The sequence below is a fragment of the Neofelis nebulosa genome, chromosome 2 (assembly GCF_028018385.1).
Source record: "Neofelis nebulosa isolate mNeoNeb1 chromosome 2, mNeoNeb1.pri, whole genome shotgun sequence".
Classification (NCBI taxonomy): domain Eukaryota; kingdom Metazoa; phylum Chordata; class Mammalia; order Carnivora; family Felidae; genus Neofelis; species Neofelis nebulosa.
This window is the reverse complement of record NC_080783.1, coordinates 94,492,109-94,505,880: the sequence shown is the minus strand read 5'-3', so window position 1 is coordinate 94,505,880 and position 13,772 is coordinate 94,492,109. Positions and strand designations below refer to the sequence as shown.

Below are 13,772 nucleotides of genomic sequence, written 5' to 3'. Positions count from 1 at the left end.
GCTTAAGAAGGTACACTGTGGTGTCAGACTGCCTGTGTTCAAATTTAGGCTTTCCCACTCATACATTTGTGATGTTGGATAAATTTTGCCTTGGTTTCTCCATCTGTAAATAGTCAAATAATAATACCTACTGCATAGGACGGTTGTGAAGATCAAATAATCAAAGTACCTTGGCGTATAGGAAGCCCTCAAGATGTATGGTGACTGTTTTTGTAGTTACACAGAAGTCAACCTAGAAAAGATAGCGGCATTTGGATTGAATATGTTGAGTACTTGAGGATGTGCCCCAGAACGTGGTGGTTCTGCTTCAGTGACATTGATAGTATACATAGGAGAAAGGACATAACTCCTTTCTTGTAGCTTAACTTCTTTGAGGGTGTTCTCGCCTGAAAATGGAGAGAGTAATATCTAACTGGTAGGGCTTTTCTGAGGAGCACATGAATGAAGGTGCCTGGAATTCAGTTAGCTCTCAATAAACATTACTTTCCTTCTGACAGAGTCAAATAGGAGGAAGTAATTCCCTTTAATTAAGAGTGTTGATGAGGTGGGTTCTAGTTAATTGAACTGTAATATGTAAATCAATTTAATCATGCACTGGCTCTACCAGATAAACATCCAGCACCTGGCTATGGTTTGGTTGAGCACCTCTATTTGTTTGATTTTGAAAAATTCTTCCCCCCTTCTGTGGCTTCTTAACACTGTGGAACCCTCCACTCAAGCTGCAAACAGTTTGCATTTTCAGTTGAAAGAAGGATTTTCGGAAGGTTTCAGATTTTAATTGTTGGACTTAATAGGATTGATTTAAATTAATCCAAGTCATTTGCAGACAATGAAACAATGGCCTGGTACCTCATCACTCCTTGTTTATTTTCTAAGTAAAAGGAGAAAAGTGGGAAGTGTTCCAAATGGAGTCACAGGCTGTGGTGAGGATTAAGTGAGTAAACACTGTGGTCTTTGGGGAGACAGATATTGGGTGCAAGCTGGAGAATCTGCAGCAGTCACCCTCTACCATTTATTGCCCTTTGTGGGATAACTTCCTAGCATAGCATGAGAGAAGAAGACCAACAGAAGTAAAGGTGGAAGAGAATGGTGTGTGTGGAGTAAGGGGGAATGAGAACGCACTGAAGTGAGACCCAGTAGAAGGGCTGAAGGGAGGCTCTGGAACTCTGCCCATTGATAATTTCATGGGATTGCAATGCTTGGATATATCCTTTTTTTCATAATTATTATCATCCCATGGCCCTCATCTTGAAAAAGCATTCTCAGTCTTGAGCACTATTGGACACTTTGGGCTGAAAAACTGTAGAATGTTTTGCAGCATCCCTGGCCCTTACCCACTAGATGCCAGTAGCAATTTACCTACCCACCTGCCCACCCATCCCAGTATAATAACTCAAAATGTTTCCAGAGTTTACCAAATATTTCCTGGGGGGGGGGGGAATCTCCCCCCCCCCCCCCGCCCCAGGTGAGAGCTACTGCTTTGAAAGGATTCATTTCAACATTTCTCGTAGTCTGTGCTCATAGAAAGGTCATTTCTCTGGCTAACTTTTGGATCTCCAGCACTGACTGGCTAAGCTACATTGACAGCCAAGTAGAGACCTCCTCAAAGTGGGCTGGGTATAAGGCCCTACAATGCCAGGCTGCAATGACACGTTTTTAAAGGTTAGGGGATGCCTAGATTATTTTCTAAAGTAATGTGAATTTTTCCTTTCAGTGGTCCTTGCCCCTCCTAAGTAAGTATTACATGGAAATAATGACAACTCACTTCTCGTTGTGGAGCCTTTACTATCTGACGATAAGCTTGGAGAAAGTCAAGCTTGTTAAATTGTTAAAATAAAACCTGTAGGTTATCCTCCTAAAAGAGTACTCCAGAATTATTATTTTAACATAGGCATAACCACAAAAGGAGGCTGAGAAGCCCACAGTAGGGGGAGGTGAATTGCTGAGTGGCATTTTGGGAAAACAAAGGCTTTGCAAGATAAAAACATCTTCTTTCCTCCCCAGTTAAAGGCTTACTGTTATTAATAGCTCAGATGTCATATTTATGCCATTAGTGGCAGCATGCATACAATTTAAATATTTTAGCTTCCATTATACAACTGGATCTACATTACTGACCTTCAAGGGCCCCATTCATAAGGGATGAGGAGAGGGAACAATCAGCTACTTCATGTGAGGGCTGACTAGCAGACTGGGTTTCCCAGCATTGTCGAACAAACCACGACACAGGGAACGCTTTGGAGCAGCTCAGAACGTGGCAGGGTGGGGACAGAGAATGATGGGGAGGTGGGGCTTTCAGAGCTGGGTGAGAGCCAAAGCTTTTTTTTCTTTTTTAAAAAGAGTTATCCCACCTTTGTTCTAAGGGAGAATGAAATATCCATTAAGACTGGTGACACTGGGAATTTTGTTTCAGCTCGGTTCCTTTTGTTGTGACTCCAGGGTAAAGGAGAGGAATCTGGGGTGACTAGGTTTCAAGCCAAGATGAGAAAGAAAACGAATTCCTTCCAAGGATTTCTTCTATTGTCTCAAGAATAAATATTTATAGAGAAAGTTCAAGTGAAGTCTTTTACAATGGTCATGGTTTTAAGAGTAAGCCTTTGAAAGAGTTCATGTAAAACTATGCTTAAATGAAGGGTGATCCAATTAGGCTTCCCAGGGAAAACCAAGAAACCTCAAGATAATTTCCTATATAAAATCTAATTGTGTTCTCAAGTGGAATAAGAATACCACTCTGAATTATTCCAGATCCATATACTGCAGCAGAAATGTACAGCCAAATTGGATTCTATTTTAAGTAATTAAGTTATTTCCCTTCAAAGGATCTATAATTTGCCTTCAACAAATGTGATTTGCCTCAGAGAGATAATACATTGCAATTTTTCCTCCAAAATAGATTTTCTGTGCCAGAAACAATTACGAAAAGTAGACCAAATATTGCCTTAATTATATCCTGGATATTATCTTTGAGTGCATGCCTGGATTGCCCTGTTTGTGATCCAAAATGAGATAGGTATGGCTGCTATATAGTTTAGAAATTATCTTTAAGCAGAGACTGGAGCTGAAATTTACTCAAGAGCCTGGGGCTTGCACAATGGTATTGTCAATAGCTATGGGTGTTACGTAAGACTCCAAACTCTTGTGCAAAATGTGGGCAATCAGGAGCTTGCTTCAGTGTACCTTTTTTTCCGAGCTCTGAAAGCACGAATTTAACTTTTATCTGCTTGGCTAATCCCTTCAGGTGCTAGGTGTTACAATAGATTAAGTGTGGAGATTTGCATAGAAGATATTGCAAGAGGGGTATTTTGGGCATGGTTAATTTTATGAAGAAAACATTCACTTTTGGCTTTATTTTCAACAGTAGTTCAGTTAACTTACGACCAGGTGTTCTGGGGGACAATAGTGGGTGCAGTGAAGAACAAGTGCTGGAATGATGAATGGAATCAACCCCTGGTTTGTCCCCTTGAAAGTGCAAGTTGTGGAAAGTCTCGCAATCTCAGTTCCTTTGTGTGAAAAAGGAGTGATGGTATCTAGGTTGAGATGATCAGAGGAGAAAAGCTTGCAATCCTTGGCACAGCACAGACCTAGATTATACAAGGGGTCAGTTGTAAAATCTAAAACATGGTAAGCATACTTTTTTCCTTTGCACACGTTTATCCTTCAGAAAGATTATTTTTCATAGGAACAGGAACTGGCTGGATGTTTCTAAATGTCTAGGAGTTGAAAGTGGTTAAATCTTAAGATTTCGAAGACAGATTCCCTGGTTTGGAATACTAGCTGTGCTACTTGTCACATGCCTTTAACCAAGTCACTTAGGACTTCTGTGCCTCAGTTCCCTGCTCTACAAGATGTAGTTCTATTGGGGCACTTGGGTGGCTCACTCGGTAGAGCATTCGACTCTTGGTTTTGGCTCAGATGATCTCACAGGTCCATGAGTTTGAGTCCTGCTTTGGGCTCTTTGCTGACAGCCTAGAGCCTGAAGGTTCTCTGTCTCCCTTTCTCTCTGCCCCTCCCCTGCCTGCACTCTCTCTCAAAGTAAATAAATAAACTTTAAACTTAAAAAAAAAAGAACTATAGTTCTATTAATAGTAATGTTATTATTATTATTAATTGAGCCAGAGTTCCTATCAGAGATTTGTGATAAGGGTTAAATAAAATATTACAACTAGGATAGGACCTGACATGCCATAAATGTATTATTATTTTTGCCTTCTGTCAGCCAAAAGAATGTCAACAGAAATCAGAACATAACAGCGAGTAAGTTTATCATGAACTTTTTATTAACAACTTGATACAAAGACTGTACATTGTGGGTGCTGAAATCAATCCACTTCTGAAAACTAAAAAAACCAGCATTTCTATATCACTTCAGGCTTTGGTTATTAAGTGCCACCTTCTACAGCAAAATCACATAGTGTAACCAAACAATTTAAGAACAGGAAAAAGAAAATGTTCCATTGGAATGGAGAGATTATTTATGTACAAACAGCTGAGGATCATTTCTAGCTTAAGTGATTCACTACACACTCTGGAATGTTTAGTTCTCTTTTCTACAGTCTTACAACCAGACATACAGCAACTAAGAACTTGGCCACAGGTCCTGCCTAGACACTCATCAATATGAAACAAAAAAATATTTATATAAATAAGTCAATTAAACCTCATAAAAACTAAAGAAACACAAGGAAAAAAATCCAACAGTCAATAAAAACTGTACAGTATCAGTCAGTCTTTTATATCTGAAAAAATGTGTAACTTAAAAAAAGAAAGTTCTTTAATGTATACAAGTCTTTTAGATCAGTGTTAGCTGGAGTGAAAACTGGAAGACTCGGACTCAGTTGAAACAGAAGAATGTCCTCCCCGCTTCCCTTTGGAAAGGATCTTGAGGCTAGACCCTCTGCTCACAGAGGTGAGTGCATGCTGGGCAGAGGTTTTAAATTTGGCTCCGAGGAAGGCATAGAGGATGGGGTTCAGGCAACAGTGGAAAAAGGCTAGGGCCTCGGTGATGGAAATCCACTTGTGCACAGTGCTCTCAAACTCACATCCTTGCTTGATGATTTCCAGGAGGATGAAGGAATCGATGCTGATCCCTATGTAGTAGGGCAGCCAGCAGGCAAAGAAAGCCAGAATGAGGATAACTGTGGTCTTGAGGGCCTTGCGCTTCTGGTAGCCCTTGGAGTGGGAGAGCTTGGAGATGATAATGCAATAGCAGGACAGGATGACAATACCTGGCAGGATAAGGCCAACCATGATGTGCTGAAACTGGAATACCACCAACCACGAGTCATTGGGATAGAAGCGGTCACAGATATATCTCCCATCTGCCTCTCTGACATTAGCAAAGATGAAATCAGGAATAGTCAACAGGAGGGCAGGTATCCAGACACCAACATAGACCACCTTTTCAGCCAACAGCTTCCTTGGCCTCTGACTGTTGGTGGCATGGACAATAGCCAAGTACCGGTCCAGACTGATGAAGGCCAGGATGAGGACACTGCTGTAGAGGTTGACTGTGTAGATGACATGGACTGCCTTGCACAGAAACTTTCCAAAATACCAGTTTGCCACAGCATCAACTGCCCAGAAGGGAAGTGTGAGGACAAAGAGGAGGTCTGCCACAGATAGGTGCAATCTGTACTTGTCTGTCATGCTTCTCAGTTTCTTCTGGTAACCCATGACCAGGATGACCAATCCATTGCCCACTATGCCAGTCAAGAAGATGATGGAGTAGACAGTGGGCAGAAAGATACGGTTGAAATGTGCATTTTCCTCCCGGAAGCAGGGTTCCTTCATGGAGTCATAGTCGCCTGAGCCCAAGTCATCTTCAGTGTAGTTATCTGAAGGGTATATCTGCAAAAGAAGCAAGGGAATGGATATTAACTTTCAAGTACAGTTGGCATTCTCCAAGTTCAAAAACATGTCTCTGGAATTTTTAAAAAGCAATTAACAAAACCCAACTCAGCCCAGGCTTCTTCAGGACATTCTCCTCCCACTGAAGTAGTGAGGGAAGGGCACAAGAGAATTATTACAGACTGCTCCAGCCCTCTTCCCCATGTTCCCCCAAGTCCCTTCATTATATCACTCTTTAGTAGAACCAGTTACAAAATTCTTTGTTTAGAACAAAAGGGCGCTGGGGCGCCTGGGTGGCGCAGTCGGTTAAGCGTCCGACTTCAGCCAGGTCACGATCTCGCGGTCCGTGAGTTCGAGCCCCGTGTCAGGCTCTGGGCTGATGGCTCGGAGCCTGGAGCCTGTTTCCGCTTCTGTGTCTCCCTCTCTCTCTGCCCCTCCCCCGTTCATGCTCTGTCTCTCTCTGTCCCAAAAATAAATAAAAAACGTTGAAAAAAAAAAAAAAAAGAACAAAAGGGCGCTGAGATTCAGAGGGTTTCAAAGTCACATCTTTTCTAACTCTTCTACCCCGCCCACTAGGGGGAAGAAAAAAACCTTGGGAGGGAAAAAACCAAAACAAAACACAAAGAGGCCACTCCTAGACGGAGGGAGTGGGGGTGTGTGGACAGACGGGGAGTGGGGGCCAAATCTCCAGTTCTGAGGAGCTGGGATTAACTTTTGGTATGAAGATTCGCCAGGACAGGGAAAATATAGGAGGAAGGAGCACTGGGGGCGGGGGGGGGGGGGATCCCAAAGACTTTCCCCTGAGGCACAAAACATTGCCTTCCCCACGCTCATCTAAACACAAAACCATTCTGCCATTCTGTACTTCAGGCAACATGTAGTGGGGAAGGAGAAACTGGCCTGAAGCGCAGGGCCTTTGGAGCTTGGGGTACTGAACAGGAGTTTTAGTAAAAGATACCCCACACACACCCCTGCAGCTGGCATTCCCCAGGGGCCTGGGTCTTTCTGCCCTACCTATGTTTATCTCTTGACGCGTTTGGGAAGCTAGGGAGTGCAGCATTTTCCTGGGAGTGGAAGGTCACGGGGTCTGCACTCATGGTCCTCGCCCCAAGTTTCATTTCCTCACTGCCCGGTCGCTTCCCACCCCGCCACTGACCCAGTAAATGGGGTCGGAGGTCTGCAGCTGGAAGCCTCTAGGCGGAGGGCGCACTGAGGGCCGGGTGGTCCAACTCCGGACCTCCGCGGCTGCCCACCACGCCCACGCCCACTGCCAGCAGCTACAGCTCCCCGGGTTCCGTCCGGCAGCACGCCAAGTTCAGTCCCACAGGGTGCTGGGGAGAAAATGGGCGGCTCCTCCGTAAGCGCCTTTGAATTGCGCGCCGCTGGGGGGAAACGAAAAGCCTTCCTGGTAAGGGGTTTTCAAAAGTCTCCAGGAAACCACCAACGGTTAAACAGAGCAATTGGGATCGGTGAGAGCCAAACGGTCTCCCCACTTGCACCTGCCCGTCTACGCCGCAACGACCGGCAGCCCAGGTGCCCTCCCCAAGCCCTTAACTCCACCCTTAGTCCCCGCCGCGCACACCTCGGGGGTGCTGCTCCGCAGTGACTGTTTAATACTGCTTCCTCTGTACGATCTCAGATTACCGAAACCCTGGGGTTCACTCGCGGAGCTTCCATTGCCCGCGAGGTCTCCCCCTCAATCCCTAGGCGCGGGGGCTGTTTCAGGTCCCTGCTGCGGCCAATTCTCAGACCTCTCTGGCGAGCAACATCTTGGGTGCGCTAGCCTTTCCCGCCCTCTGCTCACTGTGCGGGGGTACTGACACAGCTCCGCCGACTATGCAGAGTTCAGCGAACACGCGCCCAACCGTAAGACTGGTCACCAGGAGCCTCTGCCTTAAATTAAACAGGGGCACGGTCTCTCTCTGGGAACGCGGCCCGGGCGCACCGCCTTCCACCTCTAAATTCAGATCATGTAATTCACTGCAAATAAACTCCCGCGCTCCTGCGGGAGACCCTTGGTCTGAGTCCGGGAGCTGTGCGCACGCCTTCTCTGCACTTGTGCACAGAATGTTCTTATGTTTGCAAACAGCATGTAAGCCTAACACGCACCGCAGGACTCAAGGGGGAGACACACGCAGCCCCCAAACCGTCGTTCCAATATTTTCTCCTCTACTTACAGAGAAAAAGATTCCAATCCTAACCCACCCCCCTGCCCCTCCAGTGGAACCATGCTCACGAAACCTCCTTTCCATGCCCCTCTGGGGTACCCACATTCTGGTCGCTGCTGCCCTCTCGGAAAGAGGTTGCGCTCTAAGTTTACGAGTTTGTACATTTAAGAAAAAGCAGGTTGAAACTGGACTTACACGAAACCCGTCCATGGTAACTACTCGCTCTCCAGCCGCAGTGGTTACCGGGGCACCCAAGTCGTCTGGGTCACTTTGCTACTTGCTGCCGCAGCCAACAGACTGAAGTTTCTGCGCGAAGCTGGACTTTTATAAAAACACGCTCGGCTGGCAGCGCATGCGCCGCGCGGGTGGGCGGGCGGGACAGGGAGGAGAAAGGCGGGGTGGGGGAGAGACGTACGAGAGGAGGGCTTGAGGGAGGGGTGCTGGCACTCGGGCAGTTCCAGTGAAGTTAATTAGGGTAAACCTGGGTAGACCCCGAGGGGCTGCTGTTAGCTGGAGGTCACCTTGTGAGTCTTGAGCTGTGGAGAGCATCCCGGAGGCGTTCCTCAACCCGGGAAAGCAGGATGCGCACGGGCGACCTGTGAGTCCTTGTGTGGGGCATCCATCCTTGCTCACGTGGATGGGATTCCAGACCCGGGAATGCTACAAATGGAGACACTGAGGCCCAGAGGAGGGAAGTGACATTCCAGAATAACCCAATCAGTAGGCGGCAATGCTGGAAGTGGGTCCAGCATCTGACTCCATTCCCTGCGCATTCAGCAGATGCAACACATTCGGAAAATAAGCAAAGATTCTTCAGAGCACCACTATACAGAGCATAACCATACATGCACACGCACAGTAATAGTACTAGCATCAGGTGCACATAATCAGGAAACACTTTCAGAAGAGGATAGGATTCTTTGACATAATTAAGGAGGAAGACTGTGATGGAGAAGTAGATGTGTATTTCCGGGCAACTAATTCGTGAGTAGTAATTAAAAAAAATATATAAGTGTGTGTGTAACAGATCACAAGATAAACTTGCACGGAATCACTCATTCATTTTCTCAATACCCTGTGGGTGTTACCATTACATCGATGTATTTAGTCAACAGATTATTTATGAGGGCCAATGCGTGCGACGCACTTTTCCCGACACTGGGAATACAGCAGTGAACCAGAGGATAAGGCCCCCACGCGGAGGAAACAGACAGCGGACTGGCAGAAATGAAATGCCAGGGTTGGCTCCGGATTCAGAGCCGGGCTTGCACTGAGATCTTCTGCCCGCTCGGAGAGGGGTTGCGCTCTAAGTTTACGAGTTTGTATATTTAAGAAAACGCAGGTTGAAACTGGTCTTGCATAGAACCCGTTCATGATAACTGCTCTCTTTCCAGCCGCAGTGGCTACTGGGGCACCCAAGTTTCTTTTAATTCTACATAATGTAATGTTATGATTAATTTTATCTAGTCATTATTGTGTCTTCTGACACCACGTCCAGCGTCTTCCACAACTCAGTGTGGAGGACAAGCGTCCTCAGGGATAAAAAATTAGGTTGAAGAACTGGGCGGGGTGGAGTGGGGGTGGGGCGGGGCGTTTAAAAGAGTCCACGACTGGCTAGAGTTTGCAGTGGGCGCCGAGACACTGTTTTCCATCCTCGAGCTGCTTCCCGCCGGCGCGGAGCCTGGGTGGGGCAGGGGAAAGATTGAGGGGCGGGGCCGACAACTAGTGCGACTGCTGGCAGGGTGACAGCACCAGTGACAGCGGGGGACGGAGATGTGAGCATTAGCCGGCACCGAGCACCGGAGGAAGGTCCTAAAAAGAGGACTTGCCCAGACTGGACCCTAAACACCAACCCCCTTTACTTCAGATAAAACATTTCAGTCTGGAGGTGTTCCAGAGATAGTCTGGTGTCTGGGAACCTTTTCTCTACAGAGCATAATTTTCCTCTTTTGTCTGCACCCTTTCCCTAATGTTCGTTGTTGAAGGTCCTCATCTACTGAAAACTGATGTTGGGGTCAGGAAGTGGGACTCTCAGAAACTTCCAATTTAAGACACAATAATGACTAGATAAAATTAATCATAGTATTACATTATGTAGAATTAAAAGAAACATTTAAAAGCACTTTTATTTTGTCATTGACTAAAACTTGGGATCCTATCCTATGTACCATAGGATGCCATTTTGAAGGACCAGAATTTCAGACAGGTTCCATGACTTGCTTTTCACGAAGCTCAGTAGTGAGCGGCTCAGTACATTTTGACCCAGAATGTCAGCTGCATTGTACCTCAAAACTCTTCTCTTCATAATGGCTGAAACCTGAGAGGTGGAATCTTCCAAACCCACCCAAAAAGGGGACAGAGGATAAGTCCAGAGTAAAACGATTTGCACAATAAATTTTTGTTGATTGCAGACAAAAGAAAGCTCTTCCTTTATCTGTGGACTCCTTTAGATCCTTTTAGGTATATCTGCCAAAAGGAAGCAGTTAATTAAGAAAACAATGAAATGCTATTCACTGACTGTCAAATTAGGCAAAATTTTTTCTTTCCAAAGATAATCTTTGGATATTAGGATATTAGGATAAGACCAGGTGTGTCTCCCTAGTGGCTGGTGGGAATGTGGATTGGACATCCTTTCTGGAGAGCACTTTGTCTGCAGTCAGCAGGAACCTTAGAATACTAATTCCACCCATAGAATCTTATCCTGAGGAAATAGAATTTTGCCACAAGGGGATTCATGGAAGCATTATTTCTAACAGGAAAATGTGTGAACAGCCCTAAATGTCCGCCGTTAGTGGAGCAGTTGAGAAATTATCCATATGTGGAATTCCATATGGCCACTGCCAGTGATGTTTGTGAAGAGGAATCTTTAGTGACATAGGAAAATGCTTATAAAACATTAGGTGCAAAAAGTAGGACTCAAAATTATATAGTGTAGTCTCAGTTATGTTAAAATGTGTACTAGAAAAAGATCAGAAGGAAAACCAAAATGTTTATAGGAGTTTTCCCTGGGTGAGGAATTATATTTGATTTTTTACTTTCTTCCTCGCATTTTTCTGTGCTTTCCAAATTTTCTGTAATCAGCCTGAAACATTTTCATATTCAGAAAAAAAGTCAACGTGAAAAAAATAAACAGAATGCCTCCCTTCTCATACCTTTCCGCTTCTTAAAGTGTTCACTAGATAGGATGACTTTTTCCTTAATAGTCCTCATTTCCTCTAAGGAATAGTCTCTTCTTATTTTCCCCTGAGCCAAACCTACCTAAACTACTTTTTCAACTACTCTACGATGTTCTTAAAAAGAAAACAGAACAAGGGCACCTGGGTGGCTCAGTTGGTTAAATGGCCGACCGGCAGGTCATGCTCTCATGGTTTGTGAGTTCAAGCCCCACATTGGGCTCTGTGCTGACAGCTCAGAGCCTGGAGCCTGCTTCAGATTCTGTGTCTCCGTCTCTCTCTGCCCCTGCCCTGCTCACACTGTGTCTCAAAAAGTGAATGAACGTTAAAAAAAATTAAAAAAAAAAAGAAAACAGAACAAAAAACTCAAACATTTGTTGAGTGCTTGTGATGTGCACCTGACCTCATATAATCAATCCCCTTGACCACTCTGCAAGGAATGTGCCACCTCTATTCTGCCAGTAACGAAACTGACTTCCAGACAGGGCAAGGAACTTGGCGGACATCACACAGTGAGGATCTGCACTCAGTCTGCCTGGCTCCAAAGCCCAGGCTCTCTTCAGTACATCACAATGTCTTCTTTCTCTGATGGCTGCTATTCACCCTCTGAAAGCTCCCTCCTCTGAAAGGTCATTTGGTATCTACTTAGGTACTGCTTTGAGTGGCATCTCTTGTGATGTTATTCAATTTTTAAATGAGTGTTTGTCTTTTCTCTTCTTCCTTAAATATTCTGGGTTCCTTAAAGTGAATGCTCAGATATCCTCTATGCAGCTAGCCCACTGATGAACAGATAATGGGCTCCCTAATCATTTACTGAAGCTGTATTTAATGAATTAATGACTTTCCTGTGTGGCTCTGGCAACAGAGCTAGGCTTAGGGTCTGTCTGGGCTTTGGCAGGATCCCCAAGTTCTCAATTTGGCTTTAGCCCAGGGAATAACTAGCTTTGGCCATGGTTTGGAGGGGATGCTTACAAATCCAGTGTCACAGTGGCAAGTGTTCTGCCACCTCCTGTTGCTCGTTCTGCAGCTGGTTGATTTGTGTGTGAGTGTGTTTGCATGTGTGTGTATGACAGAAGGCTGTACTCTGTCCCCAGATAGGTTCAAAGCCAGTCAGACAGAAAACTTAGGAACAGACCTCCTCCTAACGGTGGGTGGTAGGAGGCAACAGCGTTAAAGGTCTTCTGAATGCACCAGGTACCCCCCCTCCACACACACACCCTCATCCCGTCCCCTCACTGGCTCATCCCTTGTCTGTTAAAAGAAAAATTGCCACTTTAGCTTCTGAAAGAGAAAAAACACAAACTTCATTGATGGCAGTAGGGAATACTCAAAGGGACAAAGTTAATGTTTCCCAAACTGATAAAAAAAAAAAAAAGGAGGCTATTTCCTAAGGGGCATATAATTCTACCAGAGGATTACAAATCTCAGAGACAATGCTATCAAATGTCAACTATTTCCAAGCTGGTGTTAGGTGGAAGAAATGGTCCCCCACCCCACTGCACCCAGTCCCCTCCTCCTTTCTCAAAGCCTTATGTCTCTACACCTACAAGTGAGAAATGATTTTGGGAAATAAACCAAATTTAGGAAAATTATTACTGATTTTCTGGATACCATTTTTATCTTAAGTCTAAGCCATATCTTGAATTTCTAAAAGGTCTGATTTCACTAAAATGAGATTATTAGTCATTTCCATCGAAGCTTTGTAGCAGTCAAGACGAATCAACAAAATTTCCTGTACAAAGAGAAAAGCTCGACTGGTAAACAAATACAATTTAGCGTCACCCTGGTAAGTCATTTTAACAAAGCAGCCACTTAATTAACAATGCAATGATCATTGCTTAACTAACTCCACTGCCAGAGAATGCATCACTCTCAAAGTCTGCTGTGCTCATGTGGCAGGTTCACTGTGGCTTTGTGGATCTGCAGAACAACAGACTCAGTGCTGTTGCCTCGAAAATTATGGTGTCAAGCTGGGAAAGAGGGCACGACTTTAGGAAATAATTGAGTGAGCAAACTCTGTTCTCCATGGAAAAGGATTGTCATTGTTTTCCTTAAACTAGTAATTTACTGGCGGTGACCTCAGGCAGCTCTATGGCAAGAGGAAGTGCCTAAAGAGCCCTGTGGACAGTCAGCTCTCTAAAGAGAGCTGTGCATCCCATGGCAGAGTCAGGGTATGGCCAGAAATGCAGTGATTTGATCACGCATACAAATGGGCTTTGCGATCTTGCTGAGATCATTCTACCAAGAGTTTTATATTAGCAGAATAACAGGGTGGGAATTGTGTGTGTGTGTGTGTGTGTGTGTGTGTGTGTGTGTGTAGGGGATCCATGCAATGCTTGTGCAAGAGCAACTTTCTAAATCCAGAGCCACGATTAGCCTTTGGAGCTACTTGTAGGCATAAGGCACAAGTGACAAACCCAAAAAACCTGCAGATACTGTAAATAAAATGAGGCCATAGGGTGTGGTGGGGACTGTGGAGAACTGGAGAGGCATGCCCTGTCCAAAAGGGGTAGCCACCACCCTTGATTGTCCTATATAGGAATTTGGGCCATATCTTCCAATTTTCATGTGAAGTCTCTTGACT

At 45.0% G+C, this 13,772-nt stretch overlaps 1 protein-coding gene and 1 long non-coding RNA gene across 2 annotated transcripts in view; one reads left to right on the top strand and one right to left on the bottom strand.

Moving 5' to 3' along the window:
- LOC131503770 (uncharacterized) overlaps positions 1-13,772 on the top strand; it is a 259,902-nt gene that overhangs the window by 118,560 nt on the left and 127,570 nt on the right. The gene's annotated exons all lie outside the window — the stretch shown is intronic.
- On the bottom strand, positions 4,256-8,356 carry CXCR4 (C-X-C motif chemokine receptor 4). The gene is made up of 2 exons (XM_058715436.1): positions 8,211-8,356; positions 4,256-5,847 (listed from the first exon to the last, which is right to left on the bottom strand). The coding sequence occupies exons 1-2, from the start codon at positions 8,223-8,225 to the stop codon at positions 4,801-4,803; spliced, it is 1,062 nt and encodes a 353-aa protein (XP_058571419.1). The 5' UTR covers positions 8,226-8,356; the 3' UTR covers positions 4,256-4,800.